The 17,156-nt window shown below is 48.9% G+C and overlaps 3 protein-coding genes across 4 annotated transcripts; 1 reads left to right on the forward strand and 2 right to left on the reverse strand.

Moving 5' to 3' along the window:
* Positions 1–446: 446 nt before the first annotated feature.
* On the reverse strand, positions 447–2,483 carry LOC108158416 (gastrin/cholecystokinin type B receptor). Its single transcript, XM_017290683.2, has 3 exons — positions 2,069–2,483; positions 1,665–2,012; positions 447–1,553 (listed from the first exon to the last, which is right to left on the reverse strand). Exons 1-3 carry the CDS (start codon positions 2,420–2,422, stop codon positions 624–626), a joined length of 1,632 nt encoding a protein of 543 aa, XP_017146172.1. The 5' UTR covers positions 2,423–2,483; the 3' UTR covers positions 447–623.
* Positions 2,484–2,921: 438 nt separating this feature from the next.
* Positions 2,922–14,633, reverse strand: LOC108160904. Of its 2 annotated transcripts, none has more exons than XM_017295177.2 (8): positions 14,456–14,633; positions 12,850–13,234; positions 5,392–5,477; positions 5,072–5,321; positions 4,326–5,004; positions 4,122–4,255; positions 3,908–4,048; positions 2,922–3,850 (listed from the first exon to the last, which is right to left on the reverse strand). In XM_017295177.2, exons 2-8 carry the CDS (start codon positions 13,125–13,127, stop codon positions 3,685–3,687), a joined length of 1,734 nt encoding a protein of 577 aa, XP_017150666.1. In that variant the 5' UTR covers positions 13,128–13,234; positions 14,456–14,633; the 3' UTR covers positions 2,922–3,684. The 2 variants fall into 2 exon arrangements, with proteins under 2 accessions (XP_017150666.1, XP_033247894.1); XM_033392003.1 differs by having other exon boundaries at positions 14,371–14,633.
* On the forward strand, positions 6,921–9,216 carry LOC108157938. The gene is made up of 2 exons (XM_017290082.2): positions 6,921–7,862; positions 7,924–9,216. Exons 1-2 carry the CDS (start codon positions 6,921–6,923, stop codon positions 9,142–9,144), a joined length of 2,163 nt encoding a protein of 720 aa, XP_017145571.1. The 3' UTR covers positions 9,145–9,216.
* Positions 14,634–17,156: the final 2,523 nt, after the last annotated feature.

Here is a 17,156-nt window from a genome sequence, read left to right on the forward strand (position 1 = left end):
AAATTCATGATCTGTACACCAGAGAGAGAGAAAGAGAGAGAGAGAGTGAGAGCGGGAGATCTGTGGAGCGCATTTCGTATGTTGTAGAGAGCTCCATGCTTTCAGAGAGGTAAAGCTTTTTATTCACCGAGACAATAACAGAAGAGAGAAGCGTGTGATGTACTTTAAGCTCCGGCGACCTGCATGAATAACTTTTGACTGTTAATTAGTTAGTCTGATGTCTAATCTCCCTAATAGAAATTGTTCTACTATTGTTTCGAAACGGAAGTACATATACTGTGCACAGCAACCAGCTAATGAGCTTATTAAGTCACCGTAATTAAAATTTGTTAGTTTGGCTTCCATTTCAGTGTTTTAATCGGTTGGTGTGGCTATAACTTTATAATGTCTGTAGTTTTCCACTTCTTTTATTTGAATATTTCAATTACATTTTTTGCACACCCACATTGGTACATTTCAGGGCAGAATTGCAGGGAGTGTGTTGCCTATCAGTGGCCGTAACAATCATTTTCGCGGACTGGATTGGAGGGGGACATTAATCACTCTATTAATCAATCTCTGCTAACCGTTAGAAACCGTTTATGGCAATGCACTCGAGTGATTTATGACGCTGCCTATCAGTATCAGGCTGAGGACTCGATTGACGCACTCTGGGAATCGTCGCGGCTATTGGCGACGGGGAATACGTCATGCTTAAAGCTGAAGAATCGCTGTAGGCTGCTCGGATCGGCCTCCATCTCGACTACTCGCTGGGCAGAGGGCTGCTCCACGCCCAGTACTTCAGTGGTCGGTGGTGGATCGTGCGCGGGATAACAACGCCACGTGATAGTCAGCTGTCGGAGGCCACAGCAGAAGCAGAAGCACAAGCCGCATCGCTTCGCCGGCTCCGGGGATTCCGTGGGCATTGGTCCGTCCTGGCCCCGACCGGGGCGGCGGCAGCAGATTAGGTCCATGGTCTTCTGCTTCAGCAGGGATACAGTGCGAATGGTCTGGGTGAGGAAGGTGTAGAAGAGCGGGTTCAAGGCGCAGCTGAGAAGATTCAGGATACCAAAACTGAAGTAGAGCAGCCAGTCGACGGGCTCCGAGTAGGAGCCGTACAGGCGCATGATCAGAAAGATCCAGGCGGGCAGGCGCAGGCAAATGAAGACGGCCATCATTAAGATCACCACGACAACCATGCGCCGGTGGCGAGCCTCGCGAGCCTGAGCAGCTGGTCCCATGGCACTCGGTGGCTCCTGATTCATGTTGTTGGTCCTTGGAGCTTGTGGGCTGGGAGGGATCGAGGGCAGGGGAGGCTTGTCGATGACAAATGGCAGGGCCACGCCCATCGCACTCGCCAGGGAAGAGGGCATCAAAACATCCCCATTACTGGCCGCCGGGAGGGGCTTGAATTGTCCCTCCTGATCCGGCTGCTGCTGCTCTTGCTGGTGTTGGTGGTGGTGGCGCCGCACCCAGAGCTGCCGCGCTATCACCGCGTTCAGCCAGATGAAGCTCACGATGCAGGGCAGGAAGATGAGGGTGAACAAAATGACGTAGTAGAGGCCCTCGTTGCTCTGCGTATAAATAGAATTGCATAAATGTTTTTTCCCACGCCAAGCGATAAGATAATAATCCCATAATCGCTCCGATCCCCACGTAGTGCGATAATCTATTCATGGACTTACGACGCCCGCCAGGCACATGCTGACCAGCTCCAATTCTGTGACCTCCAGCTTCTGATCTGTCTCCCCGTCGTCGTCTGTTGTCTGCTGTGTCGGGGTCTCCAGCTCCAGGAGATAGATTCTTTGGTACTCGTAGATGCCAAACAGTGGTGCAGAGGCGCCTATGGAGCACACCCATATGAGGCCCACGCAGAGACAGCTGTAGCGGATGTCAGGATTCCAGAAGCCCAGCACTGGCCGCATCACGGCCAGGTAGCGGTCTGACGCAATGGCCACGAGGGTCAAGCTGCCGGAGAGCACCGATGTGGTGGTCACAAAAGGCACAAACCTGCACATAAAGCTGCCAATGGTCTGGAAAAACAACCAAATTCAACAAAGGTCGCCAACCGATTAAGCGCGGGACTCACCCACAACTGGAGATAATCCGCATGGAACTGCGCTATATAGGACACGGTGCAGAAGACACTGGAGACCACATCGGAGAAAGCCAGCGAGAGCAGGCAGGCCCGAAAGAAAGGGCGCAGTTTCCTCCTGGTGTTCACATAGATGGTGCTGAGATTTCCAAAGAATGCCATCAGAAAGAGGGCGCCCACGACGCACATAAAGGCATTCCGCTTGAAACGATTCAACTGGCTGAGGTCCTCCACGAAGATGCCCGGATAGGGCTCTCTCGCAGGACTCTCCGTCACTGTGGTGTTCTTGCCCAAGGCCCATTTCAAGTACAGCTCCAATTGCTTCCACGTGTAATGCAAGAGCGCCATTTTCAGCTGCGCCCACAAGTACGCAACAGTTTTTCCGCGAGCACGCACTCCACCAACCTCGAAAGCGTTGGCATCAAAACTGTCGAAAGATTTACAACAGATATGGGCTTTTAACTCCGGCTACCTACCGCTACCGATTGGCTTTTATGTTATAGTCCTAGTATTATCGCTTCGTCGGAACCCGCTTATCGGGCGACATCCCAGATAGCTATCGGTTGTCATTGTTATGCGCACCCCGTTGCACATCCCATCAGGATGAATTGAATGGATGAATGATGAATGAATGGTGATGATGATGATGATAGTGGTAATCGCAGAATATTGATCCAATGCGTTGTACATACAGCTGAGGTCAACATAATAGTAAGTTGTTTTTCTTGGTCGTCTATATTTTTGAATATAATACTAGAATAATCGTACATGGAAGATGGAGGATATGTGATTGCAATGACTTTTCCAATTTCTCAAGTAAAAGATTGTTGAACACTTAGATTTGAGATAGCTTTCATTTCATATTTATTTGCGACATTCTCTTGGATTTTTCTCCATATATAGCACATTTGTTTATTGTCCACCTTAAGTTGCACAAGTTCAGCTTCAAAAAAATACAACGCCTTCAACGCACATACATACATATACATATACATATATATTCGTAAAGGTATATTTAATATATGTGGTATATAGTAATATATAATTATGCTTAGCTAAAAAATACACGCAAATTCTTTGATTACGGATTAAACTTAACAGCAAAAGCCTAGAAAAAAGTACCTAAATGTAAACTATTTGTAAGAGTGCTAAACTAAATATCGAAAAAACGATTACATATACGCGCAGGCAGGCAAAAGGAAGGCAAACGAAACATTTTATACAAACATTTATAGAGCTAGCTACGGTCGAAATTACAAAACTAAGCACTCGAAAATACTTGGAATCTGTTGGCAAACATAAATCACATACTCGCACAGACACGCGCACACAGATACTGACATACTGACAGATACAGTTACAGACACAGACAATCACTCACACAACATTTGCCACGAACATATGTATATTTGCATAGGTGTATAGTATAGTCTTTTAACCAGCGTAGTATTGGTAGTAGATAGTTTTTTTAGATAGTTTAGTTATCATATAGTAGGTATAGTAGATTAGGTAGCTTTACAACGACGGATAGTTTCTTGCTTTATTTGTGGTATTCGTATTTGTGTTTTTATAGTTGCAAATGCAGCGAAGCTTTTAGTGTTGGGGCCCAGTTAGTAGTAGGATTCGTGGGATCCATCCAGGCACTGGCTGGACATGTGGATGGTGAGCGTCTGATAGGGAAGCGGCTTGCCCATGCTCAAATTGGCCGTCACATAGACGAGATAGCTGGAGCCGGGCATTAGGTTTAGTATGGTCTCCGTTTCGATGTTGTCGGCGCTGTAAAGAATCGCAAAGGTTATAAGACATGACAGATGCACTGAATCTTCGGCTTGCCTTTGCTGCCTCTCCCGACAGGTCATCCACTGGAAGTTCTTGTACTGCATCACCTGCTTGGGCACAAAGTCCATGCAGTAGTTGGTGGAATCCACAACGCTGCGATTACGCTGCGGCAGATTAAAGACAATGATGCAGTAGCTGCAACGAAGGGAGAGCAAACGTGGCTATTGGAGAACTGTTATTCCGATTACTGGTATTTTTATTGATCTACCTGAGATCCCGCTCATCGGGTGAACCGTTCCAGGCTATGGTCGCTCGATTGCATCTCGTACGCACATTGAAGACGCTGATATTCAGCGGCAGCTCCGGGAGATCTCTAAAGAGATGCTCACTGCTCACAGCCACCTGCAGGAAGGGGGAGAACTATTGCTTAGCCGGGGGCTCACCAAAAAGGGGCTTTTTCATCCATCCTTACCAACACTTTCTGGGCACGCACCGCCTCGTCCTCGTTGCTGGGCTCGAAGCGCATCAGATAGCGTTCGCCGGGCTGGACCCCATCCTGCCGAAGATAGGTGGGTCGGTAGAAGGCATCCGATCTGACTACCTCATTTCGCTGGCGCAGCAGGTTGACTCGAATCTCACTGCCCGAGCAGGGAAGAAACAAGTGGCGCATATACGCCGGTGGCGGCTCCGTCTGCGGCACCTTGAAGCTGTATACCTGCATCCCGTGCTGCCCGCCGATCTTGAGCAGAGTGAGCGACTGCTGCCGCAGGGCCATCGGCTGGGTGCGGTTGAAGCTCACCTGGCTGCTGCTCAGCAGCATCGTGAGGTTCTGGCGACTCTGATGGACCCCGTAGAGATCCAGCTGGTAGATGCTCTTGGGCAGCAGGCGGCGGAGCACTTGCTGGCGTCTCTTCCCAGTGCACACAATGTGAAGATTGTGGCGCGGATTTAGGCGACGCTCGCGCTTTGGAGGCGAGCCCCAGACCAGATCCAGGGGACTGCCGCCGGTGGAGCAGCCAGAGGCTTTTGGATGATTTTGCTCCACATAGGCCCCAACGGCCTGGCAGAAGTTGTCAAACGGATTGCGGAACGACGCTGTCACCATGCGCTGGATGACCAGACAATAGTGCATGGCATGGTAATCGAATTTGCTGCAAGGGAAATCGAAGAAAAAGGGATTCAGGCTGTACATTAACATAATTCAGCATTTCCACTCACCTTCTATCCCATTTGACCACCATTTGACGCTTTCGCACCCGATTGTGGGTGCGAATGTGGATGCGATGCGTTTCGTTGAGCAGCGGCCACGACTGCTGCGGATGCTCTGCCAGGGCGTCCACCTTCAGGGCGCCGGCCTGTCGCGCCTGGACAAAGAGATCGTACTGGCCGGCGAGGGCGCAGGGAAGCACGAGACTGCCCACAGCAATGCCAGGGCCAGGTGTAACGGCTGCTGGTCGCAGTACATTCGCTGCGGATCGGGCCATTTGATGATCACGATGATGAGGTTGTGGTTGAGACAGTGCTGGGACAGTGCTTACCTGTTTGATTGTAGTACATCTTGCGGCCCACGGTCACCGAAAAGAGAATCGTCAGCGGCGTCGAGGCGTTCAGGTTCAGCACAAATCTGCAAGACGAGAAGAAGGAAGACGAAGGCGTGTTCAGACGATGGGACGGACTAAGTGAGCTGTTAACGCCCTTTGTCAAAAATGATGACACTAAATTATCACACGCAATTTGTTCTGACTGACGCCTGTGGCTCTGTCCCGAGTCCGGCAAATGAGTCAGCAGGTTTTGGCTATACTATACCCTATCTAAGGCACTTTGATTACTATATATATATGTTCATTCGAAGTAGGAACTTATTTGAATGGCCATGAGTGCCACACGAACCAATCAGTCGCATTATTGGGGTTTTAAAAACTTAAAGGAGTGTATCGTTGCTTGAAAATATTCAAGGAAGAACGAAGAAAGATAATCACTCCATAAATGGTAACAAAGTCAAACCAGACCGTATTTAAAGAGTATCCACACTTTGCCTTGCCTCACAAGCAACTTGTATTTGTTTGTCCATCGCCTTGATGCTGTTGCAACATTGTTGCAGCCAAAGATTGAGTCCAAGTAGTCTGTGTTGCTGCCTGATGGAAGTTCTTTCTGCATTGTAATTAAATAAGAAATTTACGAGCAGTTTTTCTAATGACAAACAACGGCAAAGACAAATGACCGGCCCGATACACCCACACAGGTCCTTATATGATGGGCAGTATAGGATGCAGGATGCAGGATGCAGGATGCAGGATGCGGGACGCAGAGGATAGCTATTGGCCATTGCAGCAAATGACTCATTGACTTGGCTTATGGCCGTTGGCCATCTCAAGTTTTATTTTTATGACCAGCTACTTCCGGCCAACGCCATTTGCCCAGCACAGTCCTCAAGCGGCGCGCCCCCGCAGCAGAAGGATGTTCATGTCCGTGGACATGGATGGTATATATGCATGTTTTTGGCTGGTCTGCCAAAAGGTTCTCTCTCTGGCATTCCCCGGCCCAGCACCAGGCCACCAGCAGAAGAGTGATGGAGTGTTTTAATGCATTCGACCATTGTTGGGCGGCGGCGCCGCAGCGACTGAGCCAATATTTGCTTTAATTTAAGCCTCGCATGTTGCAATTGCATTGTTTGCTGCCACTGCCACTGCCGTTGCCATTGCTGTTGCTGCTGCCACTATCCTTGTTGTCGGCCATCTGATGACAGCAGTCAATTATATAAGGCAAACATCAGCCAAAGACGAAAGTTGAATGCGCTCGATGGGCAATGATTTAATGGATTATGTCCAATCCGACTCATCCGACCCATCCCACCCATCCGAGAGCATAATGGACTCGGAATGGCTGCGAGAGTGCCATAAATTTCCCAAACTCCCAAGGAAGATGACTCAGGACAACCCAGCTCCAGCTGCCGATATGCTGCAGCACTCGTATGTAGGGTGTCGGGCAGGCACATCACATGCAGCGCAGGATTCACAGACATGTGCCCCACGCAGTTGACTACCCATCGTTCAGCGTGACAGACAAAATGTGGTCGAATTACCAGAGTGCGATCTGCCGTCCTCTTCTGCTGCTGCTGCTGCTGCTGGTGGCACTGGAAAGGGTACTCGTCGTGTATGCCATAGTGAATCCCTCAAATGACACAGCCAACACGGTGATTTATATGCTGCCCGCCAAGGATCTGGGCCCAGAGACGTGGCGTGCAGGGGTGGACTGCCTGGACAGCTTTTCCCAGATCTTCTTCTACCGGCATCCCAGGGAACGCTTCACCCGCTCCTATAACCTAATGCTGACCAATGCCTTCAACCTGTCGACGCCCGCGGATCAGATCCAGGAGGGATTCCACAAGCTCATCAACGAGGCGGTCACCCAAGCGGGGGAGCCGCATCGCTCGGAGCTTTTTCAGCTGCGCGTCGTCTCCGACCACATGAGCCACCAGGAGAAGAGCAAGAACTTCGGCGAGCTGCTCCTGGCCGACAACTATGTGATCATTGTGGACACCGTCGAGCGCCTCCTCAGCCTCATGAGCCGCTATGTGAGCCAGATGCGCTCGTGGAATCCAGGCGCGCGCTTCCTGGTGCTCTTCCACAATCCCCAGGTGCACAACCGACCTTGGCGCGTGGCCTCCCAGATCTTCAGCGAACTAATGCACAGCTTCTACGTGCACCGCGTTGCTCTAGTATACGCGAACTCCTCGATGGACTACAACCTGCTGGTGAACGACTACTACAGCAACGTCGACTGCCGCATCCTCAGTGTCCAGAGCGTGGGCCAGTGCCACGATGGCCAGCTCTTTCCCAACCCCAATGCCGTGCACGCGGCCATGACGGACTACATGACTGGCTTCAGTCCGAAGAACTGCACCTTCTTTGTGTGCGCTTCCGTCTCGGCTCCTTTCGTCGAGGCCGACTGTATCCTGGGGATCGAGATGCGGATATTGGGATTTATGCGCAGCCGATTGCAGTTCATGGTGAGTCCAAACGATATTCCAAAATCTGCTTCATTCCGTATTCTTTCCCTCAATCAACTAGATAAATCAGACGTGCAGTCTGGAATCTCGGGGGGAAATGGACAGTTCTGGGAACTGGAACGGCCTGCTGGGCAAACTAACAGATGGCGAATGCGATTTCGTGATGGGAGGCTACTATCCCGACAACGAGGTGGCAGAGTTCTTCTGGGGATCGGACTGCTACCTGCAGGATGCCCACACCTGGTACATCAAGGTGGCCGATCGCCGGCCCGCCTGGCAGGCTATGGTCGGCATTTTCGAGCCGAGCACCTGGATAGGCTTCATTGTGGTGCTCCTGATCAGTTGGCTCTTCTGGTTCGCCCTGGTTAGCCTGCTGCCGGAGCCGGAATACTTCCAGCAGATCAGCCTGACGGCCATCAACTCGCTGGCGGTGTCCATATCGGTAGCCGTCCAGGAGCGGCCCGTGTGCCAGACCACGCGTCTCTTCTTCATGGCCCTCACCCTGTACGGCCTGAATGTGGTGGCTACCTACTCGTCCAAGATGATAGCGACCTTCCAGGATCCCGGCTATCTGCATCAGCTGGATGAGCTCACGGAGGTGATGGCCGCAGGCATACCTTTTGGTGGGCACGAAGAGAGCCGCGACTGGTTCGAGAACGACGACGACATGTGGGTCTTCAACTCGTACAACGTTTCGCCGGAGTTCACGCCGAAGACGGAGAACCTGCTGGCCGTGAAGTGGGGAAAGCGCTGCATCCTCAGCAATCGCATGTACACGCTCCAGAGCGCCCTCGCGGACGACATATTCGCCTTTCCACAGAACGTCTTCACCAGCCCCATCCAGATGATCATGAAGGCGGGCTTCCCCTTCCTCTACGAGATGAACAGCATCATCCGGTCGATGAGGGACGTGGGCATATTCCAGAAGATAGACGCAGACTTCCGCTACAACAACACCTATCTGAATCGCATTGCCAAGATGCGTCCCCAGTTCGCCGAGAAAGCCATTGTCCTCACCACGGAGCACCTGAAGGGTCCCTTCGGTATCCTCGGTGTGGGAGTTCTCTGCGCCTCCGTCGCATTTCTGGGCGAGCTAATGATTCGCTATTGGCCCTTCAGGCTGCAGGTCAAGCAGCAAAGTGAAATCTCTGCTACTCCGCGTACTCGTCGCACTCGCAGGAAAAGGACCTCTCGACATTTGCGGAGGAGCCAGTGGGAACGGCAAGTTCAAGTGGCTCCAGTCATACGATTTACGCCAGTCAAACGACGCAAAGTTCTCTAGAGACAATAGGGAATGTATTTGGATTTGGTCTTGAATTGGGATTGGGATTGGGATTGGATAGATAGACAAGCAAGGCAGAAGGCAAACTAAAACAAACTACGAGGAGTAGCTGCCCGCTTGGGCTGCGATAAAAATTGACTCAATTCCCATAAATTTGCAATTGAGAGACAACCCCAACGCGGTCTTCCTTGTCTTCCTCCTCGTCGCTGTCGTTTGCGTCGTCTGGTCTGGTCTGGTTCTGCGTCTCGTGTCTCGTGTCTGGTCTTTGGTCTGGTCTGGTCTGGTCTGGCCTGGGTCTGGTCGCTTCTGTTACTTTTCACGCGAAATACTTAAAATCAGAGACAAAATTCTATTTTTGCAACTATCACGAGAGAAGACAACAAAAATGAACAGCAGAAGCAGATGCAGGCAGGCGGGCGGGGAGTCTTACAGCACCCCTTGTTGGGCGGCAGCCACCACCCCTGGCACTCCACTTTCCGCAAATTGACAATCAGCTTCTGCTTCTGCTTCAGCTTCAGCTTTTCCCAGCAGGAAAAACTCCAAACCGAAAACAGAGATAAAGAACAAGTTAAGGAGCCATTCCTATAAGTAGCACATTCGCTGATTGCACAGTCCCTGTCCCTGTCCCTGTCCCTTTCCGTCCCGTATATAAGAAAAAGTCACTGCATCCAAACAAATATCTCTTCTAGTACCTAATCGGATTGAACAAGTTTTGATTTGAAAATACTCGTATCTCGTATCACACATAATGAGTGAAAACAAATTCTTTTTGTGGAGAAAAAAGCAAAAAGCATATTGGAAATTACTTTGAAAATTTGAATTAAATCTATAATAAATTCTGAGGAAAGAAATTCCTATAAATCTGTTATCGCTTTGAAAATTTCTTTGGAATTTACTCTTCTGCCGGAGAACATATTGTTCCCTTTTTGTATCTGATACAATTTGTCATCAAGTGCAACAATGGCTTTCAAAAGAAATTTCCATCCAATAGGATTACTATTTGGTGTAAATAAAGTTTGATTTCCACTCGTATTTCACTTTGAATCTTGTCTGTCTGCTACTTATTTCTCTATTATTTGATATCTCTATTATGCCGCAACATACCGATCCTATGAATGAGTCAGACCCATAACAATGCCACACAGAAATGGACAGAGGAGCCACACTCAATTACTCACACCGAAATGGGCGCAGTGAGCACTTAGTGGCTCCTGGCCCCCTACCTTTCGTTCTTTCTGTTTGGCGAAATTTTAGACTATTGAACTATGGCGCTGAAGTACCTACTCGTACTACCCATTTGCCTTGCCTCAGTGTGTCTGACTAAGAGAACTCTCAGCCCCAATGCGTCTCAACACAAATCGAGCGACGACGCTTCGCGACGCCCCTGTGTCTGATATGTTCGTACGGTTCGGTTCTATTCTGATGTCGATTCTGATGGTGATGCTGATTCTTATTCTGATTCCGATTTCAGTTTCAGTCTGCTGCCGTCTCGGCCGAGTATTTTCGTACTCTGGCCAGTGCTATAAATACTATACTATACCCACTGTAGGAGATATTCTCTGGCGACGCAGAAAGTTGCTCCGAATGATGACGATGACGATGCCGCTGATGACTCTGATGTTGATGTCGATGTCGATGTCGATGTCGATGATGGGGCAATGGGTATTGTACGAAATTTCTGCGGCAAGGTCTGTGCTGTTTCACTCAAAAAAACAAAGAATTATGCACAGCTTTTTATTGCAAATTGTTGCCGTAGCTGTAGCTGCTGCTGCTGTGTTGCGGTGTGGTGGCTCCTTTGATACGCTTACAAATAAATAGTTTCACGCCATAAAGCAGGGAACGAGAGCACAGAGAGAGAGGTGTGGGAGGAGACTGTCGGCCAGGGCAATAAAAGTTGTTTACATCGCTTGAGCCTGCGGCGCACATAAAAATGCAACAACAACCCAAAAAACAACATCAACACATTAACAGAGTTTTGTTTTGATATCCTGTAGACATACAAATGTGCCAGGGAAGGGTATACTCGAATGGAAAGATCTTCGATAAATCTGGTAAGACCTAAGAAATGCCGAGATATACATATATTGGATCGTAGTATCCTTGATAAATAGCAAATGACTTATGTAAGGGGTATCCCAGAGTCGAGGTCCAAATGGTGGCCACTACCTGGTGCCTATTGTGGTGCGGTTCTGTTTTGATTTGAGGCCGCGCTGGCTGGATTGGATGGTTGTCTGAGTGGCTGCCGCAACTAGAGAGGATAGCGGATGCTACAGGTGGCCGCTGTGGCGCGGTGGTTTGGCAGCGAATGATCGAATTGGGAATTGGAATTGTGCCGTCGAATTAAGTCGTTAAATTAATATTTATGATTTGTTTGCGCAAAAATATTAACGGCTGGCAAGCAGTTGATTGGCAGGGACCCAGAGGGAAGGCAGGCAGGATATGCGGATACGAACGATACGAGCGATGCCAACCGGGTGGGACATGCACTTTGAGGCGGATCGTTGCTGATTCTAGCAAAACTCTTAATGACTGCACGCGCCATAAATTGCGCTCGCGACTCTGGCGACCGACTCGCTCCTTTTCACACGCTCCGCAAACTGGCAACTCGAGACGAACATCACGTACTCGGAGTCTGACTCTGACTTTGGCTCTGGCTCCAACTCGCACTCTGGAGACTGGAGCTGGATACTGGATACTGAATACTGGATACTGGAGATGTAGTCGGTCAATTGGAGCACTGCCGGGTCGCGCGACTCTGAAACTCAAGAGAGAACCACTAGTAGTCGTACTCGTACCTCCAACAAAATGAAGTAGAAATGGCTCCGAAAAAGGAGATGGCGACAAACCACGACATTAATTTAAATGTTTGCTAGCTGTTTGCTGTATGGCATGCCGAATGATCGAATGTTATACGAGCCATAAGCCAGGGGTCTCTAGTTCCTGCAAACCGTCGAACGGAGAGCACGTCCATTGGAGATGATGGAAATGAAAATCCCTGGCCCGACGCAGGCCTGCCTAAGCGAAAACGTGACGGGCCCAAGGCCCAAGCCCAGGTCCAGGCCCCGTCAAAGCAATGAAACTCGGAAAAAAGAAAAATAACATTGCTCATACGCCACGTGTTACGCTGAAGTGCCACAGTGGTGTGGCGCGGCGCTCATGGGACACTCGTGGTTATCAAAGGGAATTCAGATTTTAGTTTGCAGAGTAGGCTTGCAAGTTCTTGACTCTTTAATAAAGAAGTATTCCATTGCATTCCATTTGACTCAAATAAAAGACGTATTCTCACAGCAGTAATGAGATATCAAGTAAAAATTTTCCAAATATATAGCCAATTTTTCAGGGAATCCCAATCCAATGTGCCAATATGTGGCAGCAGCTGTAAGGCCAACAAAAACCCGCACACTAGACCCACAAAAAGAGGCAGAGACAGACACATGCCCCTGTGTGCACGTACTTATATGGGCTACTGTACAAAAAATCTGGCTCTGGTTTGAATTTTTTTTTTGGGCCAGCCACACGTCGTGGTTATAAATTATTTTTCCCCTGCTCGGTTCTTGCTCGGTTTTCTTTGGAGGCGCCCCTAGGTTTTTGGCGTTGGACATCTTTCGTGTTTGTTTGGCCATAATTTGATTTGTGTGACAGGCGGCGTCGCCATCGCACTTAGCCATATTACAAGACCGCGTCACTACCCGCTACCCCACTTACCGCTTCTTCTGCCGCCCCTCCAGGGCGATATGCACGGGCACATCCACATACAGGTCCTCCACATCATCGATGTCCTTCAGCAGTTTGCGGTATCTCTGCAGCTTCTGACATCGCGCCGTCGCCGACGTTGGCACCGGACCGGGCATCGGGTGCACCGGCGATGACAGCTGCCCGGATGGGCCCATGATGATTCGATTGCTGGCCAGCGGCATGTGGGAGATCTCCGCCAGAAGCGAGCCACTGAGCAGCAGCACCAGCAGCAGCAAGAGTCCTGGCATCCTGGCCAGCTTTTCCTTCACTTCACTTTCTATATATGTAGTAGTTTTTTTAACCAAAGACTTCCTGTTTTACTTTGCTGGATTTGCTTTTGATTTTGTTTATTTGCCTATTTTGGCATTTGGTAAGCAGAAAAAAATTTAATTTTTTGATTCTGTGTGGTGTGGTGTTGTGTTTTGTTTTGAGTGTGTTTGCGGGTAAATTTCTCTATAAGATTTTTGCTCTGCAAACTTGAGTCATCAATTCTGCCATACTGCATAAGAAAGGCATCTTTGCTAAGATCAAAGAGAGTGATGTATTCTTTTACCCTTTTTCAGCTTAAATATCATTCACTGAAGCATTCCGGAATGAGGTGAAAGATTGAATTACTGGCTTTAAGAACTCGAGATAGTACAACAGGTATCTCTGTATGGAAAAATGTGTATATTGGCAGAGTAAGCCATGATGGTGGGAATGCTCTATAAGTAGAGGGCTATCTCCTTGACGATTTTTCCTACAATCTAATCCTTGCTGCACGACATCTGCTCCATTATGACGCACTGTTCTATCTCTTATCCGATTATCCGAAGCCTTTAGCTCTCCTTGAGGATTCCTGCCGCTCCAAAGAGATTCCCAGGCAAAAGTTCAGCAATCCTTCATGGGCCTGCTCTGTTCCCCCTCTGTTCTCTGCACAATTAAGGCCTGTCAAACCTTTGACACACGTCGCCTGCTGTCTGTCCCCACTTCTCCTGCTGCCTCCTCTCCCTGCCCAGCCCTGCCTGCTACTTTCCGTTTTGTGTGGCGACAACTTCTTTGACTTGCCGCAAAATTGACAAAAAGAAAAAAAAGAAAATATGGCCTTCTTTGAGGGGAGGCACACTGCGCCTCGTCTTCCCTTTTTTTCGTCTTTTTCTCTTCTCATTTTTATTTTTTTTATCTTATATTTTTTGTTGGTTGTTTGGGGGCGCCCAATTAATTTGGGGCTGCAGTGAATCGATTCTTGGAACTGTTAGATTTGCTAATTGCGGCTGCCCGCTGACCCTTGGCTCTGCTTCTGCCTCTGCCTGTGGCACGCCACACACCAAAATCAATTAACGTTCTACGAAATTTGCGTGTACCGCAACAATTGGTCAGGGGATTGAATGCAGCAGGGGGGCGGCGGAGAATGAGGGCTTTGCCACCTGTGGCTGGGGGCAACAGCAATTAGCCGGTCACACACCCACACACGCACACACACACACTTAAAGCAGCTCCATCTACTCTTACTTTTGAAAGCACTTTTTCATAAATTGTGATTTGTTGTTGCACGCATAATTGTGCGGGGGCGGGATGGGGGAAGGGTATGGGATACTTTTATCACTGTTTTGCTTCTCCTTTGGAAACTCCTACTCGACGGACGGCACACACGCGACACGTTTCCCGGGTGTTTCGCTCGGTTCTCTGGTTCTCGTCCGCGATACGAGTACGTAACGGAAGCGATGTGGCACAACTGCTTTGGGGCTGCTTGCCTCGTCTGCCTTCCTTGACGTGCAAACACAAAATGCCCGAGAGTCGTGCGCAAAGAAAGCCAAAAGCCCGAGCGCATAGCGCGCCAGCGTCCCACAGAGCAGCGACGTCAGCCGTGGCAGTAGCTGAGCCAGAGGCAGCGCAGCCGGCAGGCAGGCAGCAGCCCCAAAACGAAGAAGAAGTCCGTCCCCATAAAGCACGAAGACGACACGAAGTCTCCCCCACGCACACGCACACATATGTATATGTACATGTATATGTATATGTATATTTATATGTATGTGTGTGCCTCAATTAATGTATTTTTTTTGTGTGTACTTTTGGGCCCGCTCATTGATGAGGCTGCTGCTGCTGCCTCCCTTCTTCTGTCTTTCCTTTTTTTTCGCCCTCTCTTTTTGGACTGTTTTTGTGTTGCTTTTTGCCGCGGCAATTTTTTTTGTTGTTTTTGTTGATTTTTGAATTTCGTTTTCATTTCATTGAAAACAGAAGAACAGAACAAGAGTCGCCTGTCGTTGTCGCTGTCGCTGTCGCTGTCGAAATCGAAGTCTTAGTTGAAATTGAGGCAGAAACCGATGAACAACATGAAATGCGTTGATTTTTTATGCCCGGCACGTGACTTTCGGTGCAAGCATTGAGCGCCACTCGGCCACATCCATCTGCAGATGCTGCATCTCCTGCTTCTCAGCGCCTAAAGTGCTACCCGCCATGTAATCGGAGCTGCCCCAAACACGGAAGATACACATTAGATATGAGATACGAGTGATCCAGTGAGCGGGTGATCTTGTTGCCGCAGCTCTGGCACCGCGACATCTGATCATCGTTTATGCGGAGCGGAGCGTGAAACTCTTGGGAAACCATTCGAAGAGTATATCTCTAGATTCTGCACTGATGATATTTATTACCTTATTAAGCAACAAATAATCTTGCATTAATTCCCCAGCCATTCCGGAGTACGTTTCATTCAGACGCATAAACCAAAAATAGTATGTACATATTGTATGTACATAGCTATGTCTCAATCTGGGGCTGACCAGCCCCCAACTGCAGTTCCCATTCGAAAAACTGCGCCAACGTCAGCGCGAAACCGAAAACGCAAGAACATTGTAAAATTTTCACAGGCCGCTTGCAGTTTTGCTGAATTTTATTAAAAAAAATGTTGTCTCCCCCTATCCTACCCTTAGACGCCTGTCTGGCCAGCGGCCGCCGCCTTTCCCTGGGTTCACCTGTCTGCTTGCATCTGTCTGCTGTGTGTGTGTGTAAGGGGGGCTTTCCCAGAATTCTGACAATTCAAAACGTACGAAAAAAAAAAAACACCATTTATACTGAAACAACATTTCTTCGCTGCGGCAGGAAGGAAATGAGTCTGGCGTCTGGCGGTAGTGAAGCAACAAATTAACAGCAAATTAGTTAGAAAATCAGGCAGCAATTTTAGTGACTTAATCAGCGGCAGCGGCCAACAGAAGGGAAAACAGGGGAAAAGGAGAGGGGAGCAAAGCGGTGGCAGGGAGAAACATCAGATGTTGACAGCGGGGCAACCTTGGAGGCTCCCCCAAAGCGCATTACTCAAGGGTCTCCGTCTCTCCAGCATCAACTCGGTGTCCAGGTCCAGGTCCCGGCTCATGCATAATGCAAGGCCCAGTCTCTGATTGGGGCGGCTCTGATGGTGGCCCAGCGACGGCGTTGCATTTTCAACAAATTAATTATTGGCAAAGAGGTGGAACAAGTCAGTTAGTCGGCTGACTGCAAATGAGTAACAGAACAAGGGTCCAGTCCATCCGTACTCGTACCCTTGAAAAATTTCCGATAGGTTTTCGGTACAATCAAAGGAAATCTTGAAGAACAATCTAAGCAACAACAACAAAAATTAAAGCATTTCGGACCAGAATATTTTCTTAGTTAATTAACCAATCGAACACTTGCAACATGCCTTTATCAGCACTAAAACTTTACTAAAGAAATGTATTTAAAGGTATTATGATTCAGCTTTGGATTTCTCGATGAATTAAGCATCCACCCGCTGTCCAAATAAATGACTACAGAGTGAATGCGAATTGAATGCAATCAAAATGTTGACAAAATACTTCGATTCGCTTTCATCTGTTCATCTATCCGGATGGAGTCAACCGTGGATGTTCCCTCGACAATCGATCAACAATTTGCGGCCCTGCCACCAGCCACCAGCCACCAGCCACCCTTCCTTTTTCACCAACACCAGCAACATATTTTTGGTACAACATTTTTGCCCCACACTCACACTTCATCAACGCGAAATGATTGGCATGCCATCGTCAACCGGCAGAAGCAGCAACAGAAGAGGCAACATCACCACCAGAGGCATCAGAAAGGACAACAGCAAAACAACAATAAATGCGGCAACGTTGGCGGCGACAGACTCCGACATGTGTAAAGGAATCGTTTAAAATAAATGACAGCGGCGCCCCCCCACTCCCCCAACTCCCTCCATCCTCCCCCCGAATGCATAATTACCCACAGAGCAGGGCACACGGCAGATCACAATAATCAATACGGTCAGGCTGATGGGACAG

This window comes from Drosophila miranda, chromosome 3, assembly GCF_003369915.1.
Source record: "Drosophila miranda strain MSH22 chromosome 3, D.miranda_PacBio2.1, whole genome shotgun sequence".
NCBI lineage: Eukaryota > Metazoa > Arthropoda > Insecta > Diptera > Drosophilidae > Drosophila > Drosophila miranda.

Bases quoted from the DNA above. Each gene is read 5' to 3' on its own strand.
- LOC108158416 (XM_017290683.2), bottom strand. From the start codon at position 2,422: ATGGCGCTCTTGCATTACACGTGGAAGCAATTGGAGCTGTACTTGAAA. The intron at 2,013-2,068 runs GTGAGTCCCGCG...TTGTTTTTCCAG, and splicing joins CGGATTATCTCCAGTTGTGG to ACCATTGGCAGCTTTATGTG. The intron at 1,554-1,664 runs GTAAGTCCATGA...ATTTATACGCAG, and splicing joins GCATGTGCCTGGCGGGCGTC to AGCAACGAGGGCCTCTACTA.
- LOC108157938 (XM_017290082.2), top strand. From the start codon at position 6,921: ATGTGGTCGAATTACCAGAGTGCGATCTGCCGTCCTCTTCTGCTGCTG. The intron at 7,863-7,923 runs GTGAGTCCAAAC...TCAATCAACTAG, and splicing joins GCAGCCGATTGCAGTTCATG to ATAAATCAGACGTGCAGTCT.
- LOC108160904 (XM_017295177.2), bottom strand. From the start codon at position 13,127: ATGCCAGGACTCTTGCTGCTGCTGGTGCTGCTGCTCAGTGGCTCGCTT. The intron at 4,049-4,121 runs GTAGATCAATAA...CCTTCGTTGCAG, and splicing joins CCCGATGAGCGGGATCTCAG to CTACTGCATCATTGTCTTTA. The intron at 3,851-3,907 runs GCAAGCCGAAGA...GATTCTTTACAG, and splicing joins TGTCGGGAGAGGCAGCAAAG to CGCCGACAACATCGAAACGG.